This window comes from Fistularia commersonii, chromosome 18 (assembly GCF_037954325.1).
Source record: "Fistularia commersonii isolate RoL2024-O1a breed Wild chromosome 18, RoL_Fcom_v1.0, whole genome shotgun sequence".
Classification (NCBI taxonomy): Eukaryota; Metazoa; Chordata; class Actinopteri; order Syngnathiformes; family Fistulariidae; genus Fistularia; species Fistularia commersonii.
Window position 1 is genome coordinate 3,238,277 of NC_141301.1, and position 19,462 is coordinate 3,257,738.

General features: G+C 45.6%; 1 protein-coding gene across 2 annotated transcripts in view; it reads left to right on the top strand.

Moving 5' to 3' along the window:
* The window catches only part of LOC147224182 (cell adhesion molecule 2-like), a 183,583-nt gene that overhangs the window by 91,516 nt on the left and 72,605 nt on the right, over window positions 1–19,462 (top strand). Inside the window, exon 2 of one of the 2 annotated variants that reach the window (XM_086164164.1) lies at window positions 17,390–17,416. The exons of the other annotated variant lie outside the window; for it this stretch is intronic. Within the exon in view, the coding sequence (XP_086020290.1) occupies window positions 17,390–17,416 (27 nt within the window). The remainder of the gene's footprint in view (window positions 1–17,389; window positions 17,417–19,462) is intronic. 2 annotated transcript variants of the gene reach the window in all.

Below are 19,462 nucleotides of genomic sequence, written 5' to 3' on the forward strand. Positions count from 1 at the left end.
GTTTGTGCGTCGTCAGGTTGTTGTTGGTGATCTGACTTGAGGCGGACTCCATTTTTTCGTCGTTGTTGTTGTTGCCGCGGTTATAACGAATTTCTCTTACCGGGGAGTTTCGCAACGACGACGCTATTTGTTCTGTCAACCCTCTGGCATTGATCGTCGGATGGATTTGATTTCCATATAACTCCCCCTCCCAGGAACCGCCGGAGCGAACCATTGTTAGGAGAAAATGGGTTGGATTGGCTCTCTGAGCGACGACTGTAACCCTGATGCTATTTAGGATCAATCGCTGATCATTGATCACTGATAGAGTCGACATCATCATTATTGTTTGGGGACTTAAACGGTGTCAGTTGGTTCATTGTGGTTGCGCCACACTCACACACACACACACACACTTTCACATGCTATCTTTCTCACGATGAAGCTGTTAATTGGAAGTGTGTGTGTGTGTGTGTGTGTGTGTGTGGTGACGCGTTCACAGAGCCAGATTCAGCTCACAGGCTAAGCTTCACATTGAGGTGTCACGACCTGTCAGTCAAACTGAGGTGTCAATCAACCAAGTTTGGGTTAGCGTTGAATTAGAATTAGCTCGCTTGTTAGCAGAACCGGACCGTACCATGTCTACGTGTGAGGGGTTTTTCATCGCTTGGTTTTATTTCAGAAATTGACATCACTCAGGTGCTTGTCGATCATCATCAGCATTAGATTGGGCGTTTGCCGGCCAGAGTCTGTGTGTCCCGTGGAGTTTGAAGGTCATGTGGTGATCATTTAGAGGTCACGCCATGAGTCCACTAGCATCATCTTGGCGGCGGTTGAGTAAGTTCGACAGCTAGAACCCTCGGCTGATCCGCTAAAGTTTCTGTCTCCTGTCATTTTCAGTAGCAGGAACAAGGATGATTCGCCAAACCACCTCAGCAAGTTAGCACGTTAGCACGTTAGCATGTTCGAAATGGAAAGAAATGGAGAAATAAAATTTTGGAAGGTAATTTCATCGGATGTTTTCGGAGAAGCGGGTGACCCCCCCCGTGCTGGAGAGGCGCCAGAAAGGAGGCGTTCCGGCAATTACGGTCTTCCTCGCCACATTGTTTACACGTAAGCTCAGGTACGCCATCGTTTAGTAGAAGGAACAATCCATTAGCTTCTCCTCAGCGGGTTGACCAGATTGATGTTCCCTTCTCATTATTTAGAGTTTATATAAACACACACTCACACACACACACACTCACACACAGCCCTCCCTGCCAAGATACTGACAGATTTGGGTAAGAAAGAGAAAGAAAACAAACAAGGAATTGGCAAACCTCAAAGAGAGAGCCTGACATTGAAGAATCCGACCCCGTCGAAGAAAAAGTTGGCAGATCTGAACACGGGTTTGATTCCCATGCCGGAGGTGCTTGTTTGGGTCCATGTCGACCGTTAACACCTTCATCCGCACGCGTTCTTGGCCAGCGTTTTACCGGCGGCTTCTTGATCGAGCCCGTCCCACCGGTCATTCAGTGCATGTCGTTTTCAATCGAGAATCTCCACCGTCCTTATCCTACATATTATCATTTAATGTCAATACCGGAGAAACAAAGTCCGGGACGATAACGGAAATCGCGTCTTTCGTTTACATCTAACATCTCAAAGACGGCGGCACTTGATTCTCCACAACTTTGATGCGGGTTTGATGCGTTGCGCGCGGCGGTGATTTATGGGGCGGCGCTGGGAGCTGCGCCTCGGAGGGGCTCCTCCAGGATGACGGTTTGAGAATGCGAACAGATCCATCAAGGTAGATTATCTCTTTCAGCTGAGTGTGTTCTCCAGAGGTCGACCTCCTGAAGAAATCCATCACGGGGACGCGCGGCTCGGCGGCGGCGGCGGGGCGTCTTGTTTTGTTGTTTGTTTTTTTTTAAAGGACTGCCTTTTCCTAGACGTTCACCAAGTGTACAAGTATCTTGTTGAGAAGCCTGACATGGTACGATCTGCTGTTTTTGTGGATTCCGTTTGGCTGAAGGGGTTCTTTGCCCGCTCGCACTCCGGTCATCCCGGCTATGACAGCGCCGACCAGCTCTGCCCTTATTTAACGCTTTCTAAAAAATGGCAATAGAACGTCCCAAAAATAGATAATGTGAAATATGTTTGCACGATGTTGACTGGAGTCCTTCTCGTCGGAAAAACCGGGGTCAGAGAACCGGATTTACCTTCGAACACCCTCCGAAGTTCACCGCTAGCCTTTACACCAATTTGTAAACACCCAATAAGAACTCTTCTTCACCTGCCCTTTCCTCTTTGGATTCATCGTTATTTAATCCAACGGCGTCCGATTCCAAGATGCAACGCTATCACCCCCAACATGCTCAAACCATAATTTCTGCTACCGTGAAACGTTCTTGTGTAGTCGAGCGGTAAATAAAGAAACGTGGTGGAGCCTGGAGTTCATATGTCGACTCCTCCGCTCGATATTACCGTCTCACGGAGTCAAAAGGCGAAGATCTCCTCATTACCCGCGTATTTTCCACTTAATCTCCAGAAAAACACCCTTTGCTTCGTCATCCTCTGTGAGTCGGTCCTTTTTTTTTTTTTCTCCGTCAAACATTGGGTCGGTCAGTTTTTTTCTTGCCGTGACGTCGGAATCCGCGGATTCGGACGGTTTCGTAATCACGCCGGGAGGCAGGCAGGGCGCCGCCGCTGTGCCGGCAGATAAAGACTTGAGAGATTGCGACGCCGTAAGCCGGGACGTTCATCTGCATGCAGAAGGCCCCTGGCAGGCTCGGCGGCGGCGACATATTATCGGGCGATTCTGTGTTACACGGGGAAATTTGATTTCTGGTGGAGAAGAGAGGAGCGAGGCACTCCAAAAATCACTTTGAAGCATCGCGGTTCATATCCAATCCAGCCGGGGCCGGAGAGGACGCGCGCCGGCGGCGCGGAGTCACGGCCCGAAACAACATTAGCCGTCCCGTGGTGTTAACACCGTGGCTCGGAGAGGTAAAGCTGCGGACTCAAATATTTGATGTAATAATAATAAAAAAAAAAAAAAAAAAGTAAACAGGTTATTTATTCGTGAGAGGAATCGTATTCCAGGAGGCAAACAGCAGCGGAGCGGGGACGACCCGCGGCCCCGCTCCGCATTAAGCAGGCAGAATGAGAACAAAAACGAAAAACTCAACTTCCATCCGAGACGTGCCGGCGTCACGGCGGAACCCTGTTATTATGAACGGGGGGGGGGGGGGGGGTCACGTGACCAGATAAGCCCCGCCCCCGTGGTGACAAGACGCAGAAAAGGGTACCATCTTGGTATCTACGTCCAAGATATGGACGACCGTACCAACATTTTTCGATATGATACCGTTGCGTTTTTGCAGTGCCTTTTCATCGATATCCAATACCGATACGCCGAAAATCGGATGGTTGCGTATCAATAACACTATGGAATATGAAAAAACGTCACCGACTTGAGCGGGTGCAGCATGGCTCAGGGAGTTGTTGTCATAGCAACCTGAACGTTTCCCGGTCGGATTCCCAAGCTCCTCCTAGCCTGCCGCGGTTTCATTTAGCAAGGCGCTAAACCCCGTCATCTACCCCGTCCATGATGGGGTAAATGTTATCATAATAATACCAAGGGATTGGTAAAATTGGAAAAACTGCTTATAAAATGACAAAAAAAAATGTTAAATGAGAATATTGTTTTTTTAACTGTTTCATAATATATCATTTATAGCCTGATATATACAGCGCTTTAACTTCCGCTCATAACATTCAATCATCATAAATATTCTCTGACACAGTGCACGCATTTTGACTTTGTGTCCGCTGGCAGGTCGTCGCTATGGCGACATTCAGCTTTGTTAAGGGCCACAGTGTGTTGCCTTTTAATGCAAAGAAAGGTTGCTTGTGCTGGTGCGATGTGAAAAAAAAAAGCTCCTCCGGATATCCGTAACTGCCGAGCTATCGGGGATTCCCGGATCTGACTGGCTGACGTGAAAGAACAACTAATTTAATGCCTAAAATACTCAAAACACGTTTTGTATTTGCACGGTAGTATGGCCAAGTACCAATTGCAAAATGTCGACGGGCATCGACGTATCAAAAGATGGAGATACAGATGCTCTCTTTATGAGGGAGGAGGATGGACAGGATCGGGAATGAGTCCATCGGAGGGACAGAACGTTAAATTATTCTCAGCAGGGACGCCCAAAAACGTCGATTCCGATCTACTGGTCGATCGCAAAGGCAACGCGGGCCCATCGCGGATCCCTGCCTTTCAGAATAAACCCAAGACGCCAAAAAAACGACTCAATCGTGGGCCACGAATACCCTACAGTACAAGTAGCCTGGGGAGATTGCATGTCACTACGGCTTTGACACGCTTGATTGACGTACAGTCCAACCAATCAGAGATCTCGGTGCGAAGTCTGGCCTACCGGTTAGTTGAGTCCATTCGCCGCAAGACATCGTCAGATGAAGGCAATGGCCAAAAATGTACACAATTGTATTTTGCCGTACATGGTCATGCTGTTATGCAAGGGATATATAATGCTCAAAAAATAAAGGGAACTATTAAAGTATTGAAGTGTCGATACCAGAGTATCCAGTATCCGAATACAGATGCACTTGTTTACACCAACTACTCCATTTTATTTGTTTGTTTGTTTGGGTGTCTCCTGGTCTACATAGAAACAACTCTTTTTGGTCCAGGGGCCTCATACAACCTAATTACGACATCATACGACATACGACATCAAGGTAAAACCAGTAAAAGACCAGTAAAATAATTACCTAGAGTCCAAATTTTTACTTTTTTTTAGTGTAAAGGAGGTAAACAGGTAAATTATAAAAATCTTTGGATGTAAAGAACTGTTCCTCTAAAAAAAACATGACAAATTAACATTAATAATGAATGTTAAAAAAGAATTGATGAAGTTACACCTTAAAAATATTTTTGAGCTAAAAGAGAAAATCTTGTCACTTTGGGAAAATTTTGCCACTAGAATTTATTAGAAAATTGATTGTTAGCATGTATAAGAGCAGGTATCATATTTACAAGGCTAATGGTGGCTATTCTGGTTATTAAGTCAATCTTTTTTAATCTTTTAATTTGCCTTTTTGCTATTTCTTTTGTGGTTTTTATTGAAATAAGAAAATATTGTTTTAACAAAGTCCCTAGACGTTTTTTTCATCAAAAATCATTTCGTTTTCAAATTTTGAAGCAAAAAATACATTTTTTTTTTTGGGCTTCTTTTTTTGCTTCTTTATTGCTTTTTCGCACAGAAATACTGCAAAGTGACATTTCCATTATTGCCTTGCCTTTTTTTTTTTTTTTTTTTTTTTTTGAAACCCACTGTATAAAACCCCCAGATGCATGTGGAAAAAACACGCACAAAGATTTGATTTCAGACAGGGGGGCCACAAAATATCGTTCCGAGGGCCGCGAGTCCCCTGATCTCGACTAATTGATTTGCAGGCCAAGACATCTGAAAGAACAAAATCCTGCTGAAAATTCATATCAGTAAACCTTTTTGTGTGCATATATGTGAGCGACGATGGTATCCTGCTCCCACGGCTAAAAGCTTTGTTTTCCACCTTGAGCTGCGGAGGACGGCGGTGAAAAATAGCGATAGCGATATTAAAAAAACATAACAAAAAAAAAAAAAAAAAAAAAAACAGGAGTCAGTGTCAACAGCGTTGGAGAGCTGAGTGTCCTGCTTGATATCTACTCAGGAAGCTCTTCAGAGGCAGAGCCGTCGTCCTCCTCTCCGCTCGACACTGTGTTTACGAAATTAGCGCGACTCCAGGAGAACCCGGACGTACCATCGGCGCCGCTCATTTCAGCGCAGGTTCTCCTGCTAGCTACGGCAAGCGGAGCGCCGCAGCGAGTTCCGCAACGATGCTAGCTTCGTTCCGTGCCTTGTGACCGATCGGAGCGTTGTAGGACGGGCCTTAGAGCGGCGATGGATGTCCCTTCATGGCGGGAGGGGAGGCGGAAGAAGGGGGGGTTGTGTTGAAATGCAGCCCAGGTTCACGGGCGCGGGGATGTAATCAGCGCCGGTGAGTAAATCTATACGTGACCCAACCCCCGTCTAGATGACTAGCGGCTCCTCCGCTCGGCAAATGGCAGAATCGAAGAAGCGCGGCGGCGAGCGGCGCACAAAGGGAGCCGTCGCCGTGACTGACAAGCCGGCGGCGGCGTCTGAGCCACCGCTCCCGATTGCTTCTTCCTTGATTGATGGGTCGCGCCAGTCGTGGCTCCAATCAGACGAGAATCAGACTCGGGAGGAGATCGGCATCTGAAACTAAAGATGATTTTCCAGGTTGCCGTCAATAAACGGCTGGATGACAATAATGAGTATCTGCGGCTCCGTGCGGCGACTCCGAGTCCCATCGAATTATATTTCGATAGATTTAGTCTCTGCTGGAGTAAAGGTTGGCCAAATCGGCACCTGTGACTGATAGGATCTCGCGTCGCTTGTGGTTAGGCGGCCGCGGCGCAGCGGGTTTGGCACGGCGGTGCGTCGGCCGGGCTTTTTTCCCCGCATCAAAAATAGATCAACAGCTCAAAAGCATTGAGAGCTGCTTTGGGGAAAGAAAAGTTGGAAGAAAGGTCTAAAGTCCCCTCCTCCGGGGGAACCTTTTAGTTTTGCGAGCGACCAAACAAACAACTAAAGAAGGCGAGGAGGAGGAAGGCGACACGGAGAACCAAGTGAGAATGGTAACCATGGACTCTCAGATCGGTTGTAGTGTTTTTATTTTCTCCCCGGACTGTTTGGCCGTGTTAAGAACCCGAATCGTTAGCTAAATGATTTCGTCCGAAACGTTTGTGTTCCTCAGCAAGCCTTGGAAACCCCTCAGGCCAGAAGAGCTTGAATCTCTTCTGCGTTCCATTTTTTCGCTGGTTTTGCTTATTTTGTCACAATAAAACAGCTGATCTGTGAAAACGTTTTTTTTTTTTTAAATGGTGCTCGTGGCTGACGGGTTCCGCCAATCACATCGGAGTCGGAGATAAACTGGTTTTAGCAACCGAGGCCCACCGTCCCGGTCACAATGACCAAAACCGTTTTTAGAAAAATGGCGCACCGAAGCCACCAAGTAGTATGTCTGCGTATCTTACCAGTTCCACCAACCAACTAGGAACCTGAGGCTCCTGCTGTCCGAATTCAGCAAGAAAGCGCCTCCTTCCTGGAAAGGTTCTGACAACTGCGAGAAATTCCTCCTTTCAACAATTTCCTACGGGATAAATAAAGTTAGTCTTATTCTTACTGTGAGAAAGGGCGTTGCGGCGGGCGCCAGCCAGGGGAACGCTAGTCGGCTACATGCTATTATCAGAACGAGCTAACGGCGTCGTCGGCCGCTCCTTTGCCGAAGGCGGAAATTATCCCGATTATTCCTGTCGGTGAAATGTAGTGATTAAATTCAGCGGGGGAGGTTGGAACTCCCGCCGATGAGGTGGGCGGTGGCGCACCAAAACACCAACCTTGTTGTTTTCCGCAGGTTTTAAAAGGCGAATCGGTAAAAGGGGCTCGCCTTCGGTAGTTTTCCTCGGAAGCGGAGGAAGTCGGAGGAGCGATCGGCGCCGGTTCTCCTTCGTGGTCGCGGGCGGAAATCTTTTTATCTCGCCGTTTTGGCAGCATTTCATTCAGAGAGGAAGACTTAAAGGGCATTTTTGTGCGGAATGGATGAAATCGTAAAACGGTTGCGCCCCAAGCTAAAAAAAAAAAAAACAAATCCGAATTGCGGCGAGGGGGGGGGGGAACACAGGCGGTAATCGATACCGAGCCCGAAAGTCGGGGACGTCACGGGTCTGGAGGTTCGCCTCCTTCGACCTCCCGTCCGAGACGCCACGGCTGGAGAGGGAGAGGGAGAGGAATCGACCGGCTGCTTTAAAATAAGAGAAAAAACAAGCTCATGAGTTGGTGTTTCCACAAATGCTGGGAGATTAAATCACACCCTGAATGTTTCCCAGGCCGGAGGGGGACGTTCACACCTGCAGGGCAAAATGAGCAACGCGTTATTAAAAAAACGGCAGCTGAGCCGGTTTAAAAAGTAAAAAGTGTAGTTTGAGCTAGTGTCGGTAGATCCGCTTTAAATGGATGGTTTGAGGTTTTTTTTTTTAGATTTGGATTCTTGTGGAAAAATCGTGGGAAATGTTTTCAATTTTTTGATGAAATTTCTTGAACTTCTCGAGATGCGAATTGAGAGGATGTGTTGAGCCGCATTTTGTAATAACAGTGCATTTTGTAATAATCGTCCAAAATGTAATAACTTTTTCATTTCATTTTGTAATAAAGCCGCATTTTGTAATAAACTGCCCCAACGCATTTTGTAATAAATTTTGCTACATATTGAGAAGATTATTACGAAATGCACCTGCAACTTTTTTTATTTTCTAGGAAATGTAATAACATGGTGTATTGTGTAATAACAATTCTAAAGCATAAGTTTGTTAATTGTATTTTATTTTACTTTAAAGTATTTGTAAAAGTTAGGCCTATTATCAGTATCATTGTATTAGCCTAGTAGCACTACTTAGCAATTACTATCAGTACACTATTCAAAGGTTGCATCAACAGAGAATATTTTATAAATTCCATGTTATTACATTTCCGAGAGAATAAAAAAGTTGCAAGTGCATTTTGTAATAATCTTCTCAATATGTAATGACTTATTACATAATGCGGCAAAATTTATTACAAAATGCGTTGGGGCAGTTTATTACAAAATGCGGCTTTATTACGAAATGCGGCTTTATTACGAAATGAAATGAAAAAGTTATTACATTTTGGACGTTTATTACAAAATGGACCGTTATTACAAAATGCGGCTCAACAGGGTGGATGGTTGTGTGGCTTGATATGTAGAAAGGAAGTACAAGGAGCCTTTTTTTTTTGTGGGAAAAAAAACTCAGCCTATTACGTTTTGAAGAAAATTGATATTGAAAAAAAATCATTTTTTTCTCACTGGGGGACATTAAACCTTTTTAAAAATATTTTTAGAATAAAATTACATTTTAATTTTTTCAACCCAAAAAAAAAACAAAAAACTCCAAAGGTCCACGAAAGGTTTAATTTTTATGATTTAATTCGATAATCTCAACGCGGAATTCAATGTTTTAGTATTTTCAACAGTGGGAACAAACAAACATTGTTTTTGCAGGAAGAAATGCCTTTTTTTTTTTTGGATGGAGGAAAAAAAAAAAGACGTGATGACTGTTTAATTTATTTGCAAAATTAAAAATAGTCCGTTTTTTTCCGTTGCTTTTCCCCTGACCTTCGTTGCGACCTCGTGGAGGCGACAGCCACCGCAGCTCCAGGCGTTAAAACACTCACGTTTCACCTTGACGCCTCTGACCCTGCAATATTTGTCTGGAGGATTTATCGCCGGGCGGCGGCGAGGCGGAAATGATTTCAATATATACGTTTATTTTTATGATCTGTGTGATTTAGACCCCCGCCCCGTTTCCCCCGGTTACGGCCAGCTTCATTCCCGTCGGCGTGTCGGCTCTGACTAACGCCCGGATCATCGCTCAGCGTTCTGGAGGGATGCAAAACACTCCCAACTGACGGGAAAAAAAAAGAAAATAAAAAGCAGAACCAGCCTCGGGCCTGGTTTGAATATCCAGAAACACACACACACACACACACACACTTCCTGTTATCTCTCCATTGTCATTGCTTTACCATATGTCACAAAAATATACTGATAATAATAAAAATAATGGATTTTATTGAAGGCGAATTCCTCGTTACCCAAGGGCACCGTACAGACGTGTACAAAATAAAGAAAATACAGATTAAAATAATAATTTAAAAATAAATAAATAAGTAATAATAATAATTATTATAGATACTAATTAAAGTAATAATAAAAAAATAATAATAAATAATATAAAATGCGATTAAAAACGTGGTAAAAGAAAAAATTATAAAAATGAATTAAATGAATAAATGAATGAAAGTGATCACAATCATAACAATATTCAATTTAGGTTCAACCCAGTTTGCGTGTGACACACATCTCTCAGGCGTAATAAGGCTTCTTCAAATAAAATTAACATCCCCTCATATTTTCTACAAGTGTGTGTGTGTTTAGTTTTTTTTTTTTTTTTTTTTTTTGAAATGTCTGCATTTTAATTACATTTTAATTCCATGACTTTCCACTGCATTCAGGATTGTGTTACACTAAGTTTTTTTCAAAGACGGCTAACCGCTAAATGTGATTCGACCTATCACTTCTCCATTACCGGGACAAGGTTTGAGGAAAATGAGAACAATAAACTGGTGTTTTCCGTCCGGGGCGCTCAGATTCTCACTGACGTCCTCCATTACAGCGAACACGGCCCGGCGCCGCTTTTTTTTTGCTTTTCCTCTCGAGCCTCCCGTCGCTGACAGGGAAAGATGAGCGTCTCTCATTCGCCGAGGCGACCACGTGGAATTGAGGCCTTCTCAATTACTCCGGCTCGCCTCGGCGTTGCTTTTACGGGGAAGGCGGGGGGGCGGCGGCGGCGGCGGCGGCGGGCGGCGCTCTCAGGCTTTGGTTACATGAAGTGGTTCAATTGAAACACAGTCAATACAAGATGAGAAAATTGAAGAAGGAATTGGTTGCGGTTGTTGTTTAGAGAGCTACAATATGTGCGCCTGTAATGCCACCTCTCACTGTACTCCGGCAGGGTGTTTAAATTTAAATTTTTATTGGATCGACGGCCGAGAGGCGAGCTTCTGCCGCCTTATTTTCTGCCAGGGAGAGGAAAAGAAGAAAACCGACTTGCGTGCCGTGTCTCCTCTGGCTGTGGAGGAGTGTTTTTTTTTTTTTTGTGTGTTTTTTTAAATAAAGGTGTACAAGACAGTGGTGAGACCAGCAATGTTGTATGGTCTAGAAACAGTAACAATGACGAAAAGACAGGAGGCAGAACTGGATGTCGTAGAGATTGTCGAGGTTCTCTTTGCGAGGATGGATAGGATCAGGAATGAGTCTATCAGAGGAACAGCACATGTTAGATGTTCTGGAGAGAAGGTCAGAGATGCTTGGGTCATGTACAGAAGAGGGATAGCGAATATATTGGTAGACGGATGCTCGAATTGGAGGTGAAGGGGAAGACCAAAAAGATTTACAGATGTAGAGAGGATATGAAGTTAGCTGGTGTTAAAGAGGCGGATACAGGAGAAGGTTGATTCACTGTGGAGACCCTTGAGGGGAAAACCCCAGAGGAAAAGAAGAATTTGTCACTGCAGGGGAGCAGGACATGTATGACCGAGACAAAGTCATGACTGAGATGGTTTGGACATGAATACTCCTCTGTCCATGTCCAAACCATGATGAACATCTGGGCATAAGGTTGCTGAAGTTGAAGCCGCCAGGGAGGAGGTGTAGAAGAAGACGAAAGAGAAGATTTATGAACGTAGTGAGAGAGGATATGAAGTAAGTTGGTGTGAAAGAGGAGGGTACAGAGAATAGAGTTAGATGGAGAACGTCACTGTGGCGACCCCTGAAGGGAAAAGCCGAAAAAGAAGATTCTTTAATTTTTTTCCACAGCTCCACGAGTTTGTTCATTACGGATCAACATAAACGTCGTCCTCGTTTGACCCCCGACCTCCGTCCGAACGCTCGGTGCGATGTTAAAGCTTACAGTAATTCCACCCCACCCGAAGTGTCCGTTTTCCATTTCGGATCATTCTAATTGTCTGGAAACGTCGGTGGAATTTCAATCACAGCCTCATCGGATTCCGCTAATCTCCATGATTGATGATGTGATTCTCTGTTCTCTCTCTATCTATTTTTCCAGAGTAATTTAAGTCTTTGATCGACACACGGAAACACACAGGCAGTTAACATTTTAATTTTTCTACGCCGACGATGTGCTGTTTTACCAACATGTATGTTACGCTAATGAAGGTTAGCCGCAACAAGACTGCATAGTTGTGTGAGTGAGAGGGACTCCAGTGAGGTTACAGGAAGTGGAGATTTAGAAGGTGGAAAAGAGCGTGGAGAAACGTCTTGAAGGTGGGGGAAAAAAAAAAAGAAAAAAAATTAGTGTGAAAGGAAAGGAGGAGAAGACAGAGTTGAAACCGGGTGTGTTGGGATGAAGACGGTGAAGAAAAAAACAGCAAGCATGAAGGTGTCGATTATTAGCTGATTTAACTTTAAGAGTGAGATTAGAAAATGAAAAATTAAAAAAAAAGCAATGTGAATTTCAGTGATACTTCCTGGGCAGAATTTCACGATAAAAGCTTAAAAATTGAATTCAGAAAACCCAAAACAGTAACGATACGTCACATGCGAACCAGTTTATATTAAAGAATAGAACCTAAACTGAAGGGACTAAAAATAAGGGTCATCGCAGCCGGCATTGGCTGGATGGAGCACCAGTAATCCTGGACTTACTGGAGTTGGGAGGTGTTAAGGTGGTGATCTTTCAGATCGGTCTTTTTCTACTCTTTAGCTTGCAACAATATCAAACATTTGATATTGATATTGATATTGCAACTCTTTCGGTCTTTACGGTGATATAACACAATCAACAACCAATAGATGAGACAAACAACCGCCAGAGCGGTATTGGTGGCAAAGACGGTATTTGTTGGCGATATGGAGGAATGGCAACGGCGAAGGATGTCCCGACAGAAAGAGGAAACACGCACGGAGGGAACGGTTGTTTAAAGAATCTGGTTTTTGTCTTGTAAATAGTCTTTTGTCAAATATCAGTCCGGGACTGAAAACTCGGAAAACTGGTCTTCGGATGTGAGATGATAGTTTTCCACGAGTCTTTTCCAATTCTTTTCATTTGCGGGAGGTATGAGCTAGAAGAGAAAAAAAAAAAAAACACGCAAATCCACCGCCCAGTTAGGGACGGATCGAAAAAGTCGACTCAATAGAGGTTGGAAAACAAATCGCGCTCCCAAAATAAAGAATTCATTTTACATTTTGTACAGAAAACGTATTCTCATATCACGTTTCTTGGGTCTGGGCTCGAAAAAAGTTGAAGATAATATTAAAATGTTAATATGACCTGATATATCAAATAAGATACACCCCCAAAAAAAAAAAAAAAAAAGGAGTGAGTCGAATGTGATTATCTATAAAAATAGCACCACAATAATGCATATCTCATATAAGCACACGAGGAAAAGCCTATGTTGGTTGAAATAAGTTTTCTGTACTCTATTTTGGAGCATTTTTGGTGCGGCGGATTTTTTTCCAAACCTCTATTCGGGCGGTATTAGCCGACATACCCGTTAGCTCTCGTGAAGCTCCTCCGGTTTGTTGTTTCGAGGGGAAAAGCATTGGATGGCAAAATTCCAGCGTTACCTCTTTTAATAATGAGATGGGAAGCAGCTGCACCCAAAACCCCCCGCGAGTCAGAACCCAGGTGATCATCACGTCACGCCGGGAAGCGACATTATCTCGCTAGATATCCGGTTATTGAAACCGCCAATCTCAGCCGCCCGCCATTTAAGGCCGGGAGACAGTTTCGCGGAGCGGCTTTTAATACCCCGACAAACCCTCCCGCCACCCCTCCGTCCACCTGAGAGCGGGAGTGCGTGAGCGGAATACGATGGAGCGCCTCCAGCCCGAAAATTACTCCGAGCCGGCCGGTTCCCCGGGAGAGTTTGTTTCGTGACAACGGCGGCAGGAAATGGCCGGCGGCCGGCGGAGGTGCCGGGGCCGTCTCTCGCCGAGCCCGGAGGACAAAGCGCTCGGCGGACGGTTAAACTAATCACCGCGGGGAGCCGCCGCTTCGTTACAAGCCTAAAAACCCGCTTCAGAAACGTCGGACGGGGAGATAAACGCCGCCCTCGCTCTCTTCTGCATCGCCTCCCGCCTGCTCCTCCGGTGGCCAAACTGGCTACACTCCTATCTTTCTGCCTTGTTGCCCGCCGCCATTTTTTTTTTTTCCCCTTTTCCTGCTTCCTTATCTGGTGGTTTACAACGTGCCGTTATGCGTTTTATTGTTTTTATGCCAGAGTGTGCTCGTGTATCTCGAGTGGGATCCCTGTTGATAAGTCGCCGCGCGCTTTTACGCATGATGTCAGAATTGTGGGAGGGGCTTAATTTTACGGTTAAAATGGCTGCTAGGAAGAAAATACCGTTGACATCGTGCGGGATGTGATTGGTTGATTGTCGCTTTTTCCCGGAGGTCATACGACCTCAAAAAGTCCCGCCTTTTTTGCACGACTAATTGAATTTCGCTCTGTTGTTGCCGTAGCAACCACAAGTCAACCTCTGCGTTAGAGGGCCGTCGCGCCGTATTTTCGATTGATATCGGAGCGCGGTATCGTCTGCGTTAACCCGCTCCGTCCAGTTAGAAACAAAGTCAGCACAACTGTTTGTTTTTGTTTGGTTCAGACCAGGGCACTTTACGGCCCGCGGGCCACATCCGGCCCGCCAAACAATTTTCTTTGAATATTTTTAAGAAATATTTTCAATCAATGATAAATTCAGAAAGTCCCTATATTTTTCCTTTTGTTTGATTTTGTATGGATGATTGCATTCAAAATAATGTCGGCGCATTTATATGATCATTAATGATTAAGTTGAAATAAAATGACGAAAAATGTAAATATTTAAATTACAGTTTTTATATTGTTCAATTTACATGATATAGAAGTTAAATATGAAATGTGGCCCGCTTGCCGAAATAATCGCCCACCCCCGGTTTGGTTGCTCCTTTTTGGGCCGCCATCATCACGGTCTTTATTCGCCGGTAGCTGACGGGGCGGCCGACACTCCCGTGAACCGAAGCCAAGAGCTGCGGGAGATTAGACGTCACCGACGGAGGAGGCGAAAGAAGGAAAAGAAACGAGAGAGAGATGATTTCCTCGTCTACCGAACCCGCCGATGTCTGTTAGTCCAGCAGCTGCGCCCGTCACGTAGTCATCATCTCCAAAGCGACGGTTTACCTGCTGCTCGTGCGCTCATATTCCATTGTTTAATATGCGGGAGGGGTAAATATTGACGCGGCCGCCGGCGCCATGAGGCGCGACTTTCCGTCGTCAGTGTGGCGCCATGTATTTCAGAAGGTTCACACGTGGCGAACACGCTGCGGAAAGTATTTGGAGTATCCATCGGCCAGCTGGCGAGTGAAATCCAATTTATCGAGGCGCCAAACCCCAAATTTACCTGGCAGGTGTGTTACATTTGGACCCTTCCCTGCTTCGACATATGTCCATCTTTCTTTTTTTTTTCTTTCCTGGAGACGAAATGCTCTCGTTTGGAAGCACTTTAGCGTTCGGGCCGACATAATGAGCCGTCATTAAGTGGAGAAAGCTCCGAGGAGCGGTAATTCTCATCCGCCGAGCATCCCGGCGAAGTTGCCGCGGCACCTGGCGGCTCGGAAACGGCCGATACAGATGAGCTAGTTTGACTGGGAATAAATGAGGCTGGCCTCCGCATGAACCCTGTAACAGAACCAATATTCCAGGCGATGTAAACAAAATTCGGCAGAGGGGCAAACATGCTTCTCCGTCTGCCTGGACGCCGTCACATGCATTTCAAGCAGCGGCCCTTTTCCTATCCCCGACCCCCCCCCCGGACCTCGCACTCCCCCCGCAACCCCAATCACTGCCGGGAACTCGGGACTTTCGGGCGTTTCGTGTCGGTTCCTTTTCTCCGATGGTTCGATTCCGCCTCGCGTCAAGAAAATTCACCCTTCTCTCCAAGTTGCGCCCCGGAGACGCGATCCGCCCAATCAGGGTAAGACCAGAAATGTGACATCATTACAGAAGATTTCTTCAGATTCATTCATTCGTCGTTTATACCGGTTAGGCTTCAGTATCCTCTGTATCGATAAGAAGCTATTAAAGCCGGACCGATTCCAGTCACATACAGAGACAATCAACCTGTCACCGACTCATTTACACTAAATTCAGGGACGTGCCACCGTTCCCTCCCTCTTTTGTTTGCTTTAGGTAAAGTTAATTGTAAAATCATGCAAAGCTGTTAGCATGTTTTAGCCGCTTAGCCCAGACGTGGGCATTTTACCGTCCGCAGAGCACATCTGGCCCGCCAAACTATTTTCTTTGAATATTTTAACAAGTATTTTCAATCCATATTGAATTCAGAAACTTATTTTTTCCTTTTTGTTTAATTTTGCATGGATGATTACATACAAAATAATGTCGGTCGGCACATTTATATGATCATTAATGATTTTAAAATTGAAACAAAATGCTAAAAAAATTGAAATATTCAAATTGCGATTTTCATTTTGCTCACCTAGTTGTCCCGTGGATAAAAATCAAATAAGAAATGTGGCCCGCCAGTCAAAATAATTGGGCACCCCCGGCTTAGCCCAAAGTAGCTTTTGGCTCCATGGTTGCTAACGTAATTAGCTGTTGCTGACGGAAGTGAACTCGGCAGCTAAGCTAACGCGGGCACAGTCCTGATAAAACCCCCCGGCGTGCAATGTTAGTAATGTTAGATTTAATGTCATCTTATGTGTAATGTCCTCGAACGCATCGTGCGAACACCTCTCCGACAACGTGGACGGTGCGTTCAAACACAGTACCTTCCCTTCCCTTCCCTTCCGTGCAAAGTAACTCTTGAGGTAAAAGCAGGGGGGCAAACACAACCCCACTTCCCCTGGCGATAATGAAAAGTAAACTGTTTACCAGGCCGCCATGCTAGTCTGTGTAATTTGTGCCGGGGGGGTGAGAGTTGAAAGTTATTGACTCCCCGGGAAACGTCAAATTAGCCCTCATTGGAAAAAATTACCTCGTTTAGATCTCACTTTTTTTATGACTTTCATAATTGCTCTGCTTTTTTTTTTTTTTTTTTTTTATTGTTATTATTTTCATCGCCTGCCTGTTTTGATAGAAATGTCAAGAATCGCCGTGCAAACACCGGCTTTGCGATTGATGCTGTGAATCAATGCTCTTGAAGATATCAGGAAGTATCTTTGTATCTTCTACATCTTTGGAAAGATGTAGAAGATTGAATTTAGAGACAGCGGCATTGAAAAAAATCGGATCAACAACGAGTGCATCATGAGAACAGGAAGTGACTTAATGACGGTTAGATGGAGGCAGACGATTGGCCAAAAGGACGACTGAGCGGCTCCCGTGATGACCTCACTTCCTGCGAGCTCTGCGGTCCGGCAAAGTAGCTTTGAGACGGTGACATCACCTCACCGCCGCGGCTACTTGACGTTATGGACGTTGCGCAGGCGCTATCGCTCAAAAATGAATAAAGCGGCGCGGTTCGCGTTCCCGTCGTGGTGGGCGACGCTAACGCTCCGCCGCGACAAGGCGCATAATAAAACCGCAGCGCACGCCACTCGCAAATTTCCTCCGGCACCTCAATAATTGTGTATTTTCTCCCGCCGAGAGCGTATCGCGGTCGCGCTATCAAACGTTGCTCCGCCGTTCTAACAATCTAACCTGCTGTTTTTCTTGCTTTGCCCCCCTCATGCTATCAGTGGCTGGGACGAAAAGCAAACCCAAAGGTGAGTTATTGCCTCCATTTTCCCGCCGCATGATTTATGTCGCACACAGATCCCAATAAACAATGTCTGGATCGGGCCTTTATCTCCCCGAGAGCCCGGGGAACATTAGCATACCTGCTTACGGCAAAGCTTCCCGGACATTTTCGAACCTGTATTTCAGCGGGAGATTATTCTTCGGATGTGCTTTGCTCCTTCCACGATCCTTTCCCGCTCTGCTTATGAATGGATTCACACCGTCCCGCCGGGGGGAGTCGCACCGTCTCACCCGGCCGTGGCTCCCCTTCTATTTGTGCAGCTCCGCCGGAGCAGCTGCGGGGTTTGCTTCTGGTTCAAGGACGCCTCGGCGCCGGACGAGGAAGGGCGTCGGTGTTTCTCATTTCCCTTCCCTTCGCTGATTCTCCCAGATATGCCGAACATTAAAAAAAAACGGAGGTCAGGTAGAAGCCTCTCGGTCTTTTTATTTTACCGCCGCCCTTCGGCGTTCGGTGATTCCTCCCCGTACACGCCGCCGTCGATGCTCACTCCATCGTCGCCGATTCGGATCCGTCGCCGGTCGAATCCACGCTTTCAGATTTATTTGACACTTAGCTGAGAAAAACGACATCCAATGAGTGTTTTTCATGCCGCTCAATCGCAAATTACTGCAGAACGTACCCCTGGGCCTATTCACCTGAGCTTCAAGGTTTTGATGACTTTTCAGCAAAGTTATGCGGCGCAACTCCGGATCCTGCAAGGCGCGGGTTCCTTCGTAGCTTTTAATTGATATTTGCTCGCACGACCCGGCGCTCTGCTCAGCGTCAACCGCCGTATCGCTTGTCTAAAACCCCGTCATGATTGTAAATAAGTACATTTTCAATGTAGTGAATATATACTGCTCAAGAAAATAAAGGGAACACTTAAACAACACAATGTAAGTCCAAGTCAATCACACTTGTGAAATCATAGTGTCCACTCAGGAAGCAACACAGATTCATTTTGACTTGTTTTAAGGACATTACATCAAAGTTGGATCAGCCTGGAGTTTGTTTTTACACTTTAATTTTGAGTGATTCCTAATCCAGACCTCCATGGATTGATGCAATTGATTTCCATTGATCATTTTTGTGTGATTTTGTTGTCAGCACATTCAACTGTGTAAAGAGCAAAGTATTTCATATGAATATTTCATTCATTTAGATCTAGGATGTGTTTTTTAAGTGTTCCCTTTATTTTTTTGAGCAGTGTATTTTACATGACAAGAGATGCATCCACTGGAGCGCAGTGCAGAGCTCAGATCCATTTTTCGAGTTCTGTTTCAGACAATAACAAACACGGTGGCATGTGGACGGTTCCTGCACTTGAGCATACCGTGCAGCATTGCACCCCAAAAGACGTACGGCGGTACAGCCCCATTTGCTGTGTTTAGCTACGTATCTGCAAGCTCCCAAAGCATGCAGGAATTGTCCACAGATTTGTCTGTACGCGCATTTAGCATAAACGGGCCCTGATGCCGATACAGCACGGGAGGCTGAGAAGCACGTTTGTATAGCCGTCTCATAGAATATGCAAAAGACCTATTCTTTTGGCGCGTAGACTTTGCCCTCCGGGATGAGATGTTGAAAAGGCGAGGCTAATTCATGCGGCGTCTTCTGCGACTCCGGGGCCCAACGGCAGTAAGAATACATCAGATGGCAAAAAAAAAAAAAAAAAAAAAAAAAAAAAAGGTAATGGCGGCGAGGACGTGTCGCCGTTTCGCGGTATCACCAGAGAAGCCCTGCAAGACAGAGAGATGGGTCAAGTAATAAGACCGCCGTGCAGCCTCGCTGATGAAATGGAAATCGCCCTCTGAATAATCTCCCCTGTGTCCTCTAGACCGTAAAAATGGGTGTAGAGACACCATGTTTGGTGCGAGGGTTGAACATCATGGCCGACTGCCTCGTCTGACATTTAGCACGCACCGGATGTGTCACGGACGAATCAAACTTGTCGTAAAGAAACGGAGGACGTGAGCGTCGCGGGCGGAGCGGTGTAAGACCGAAATAACCCCCGAAGGGCTCCTTGCACGGC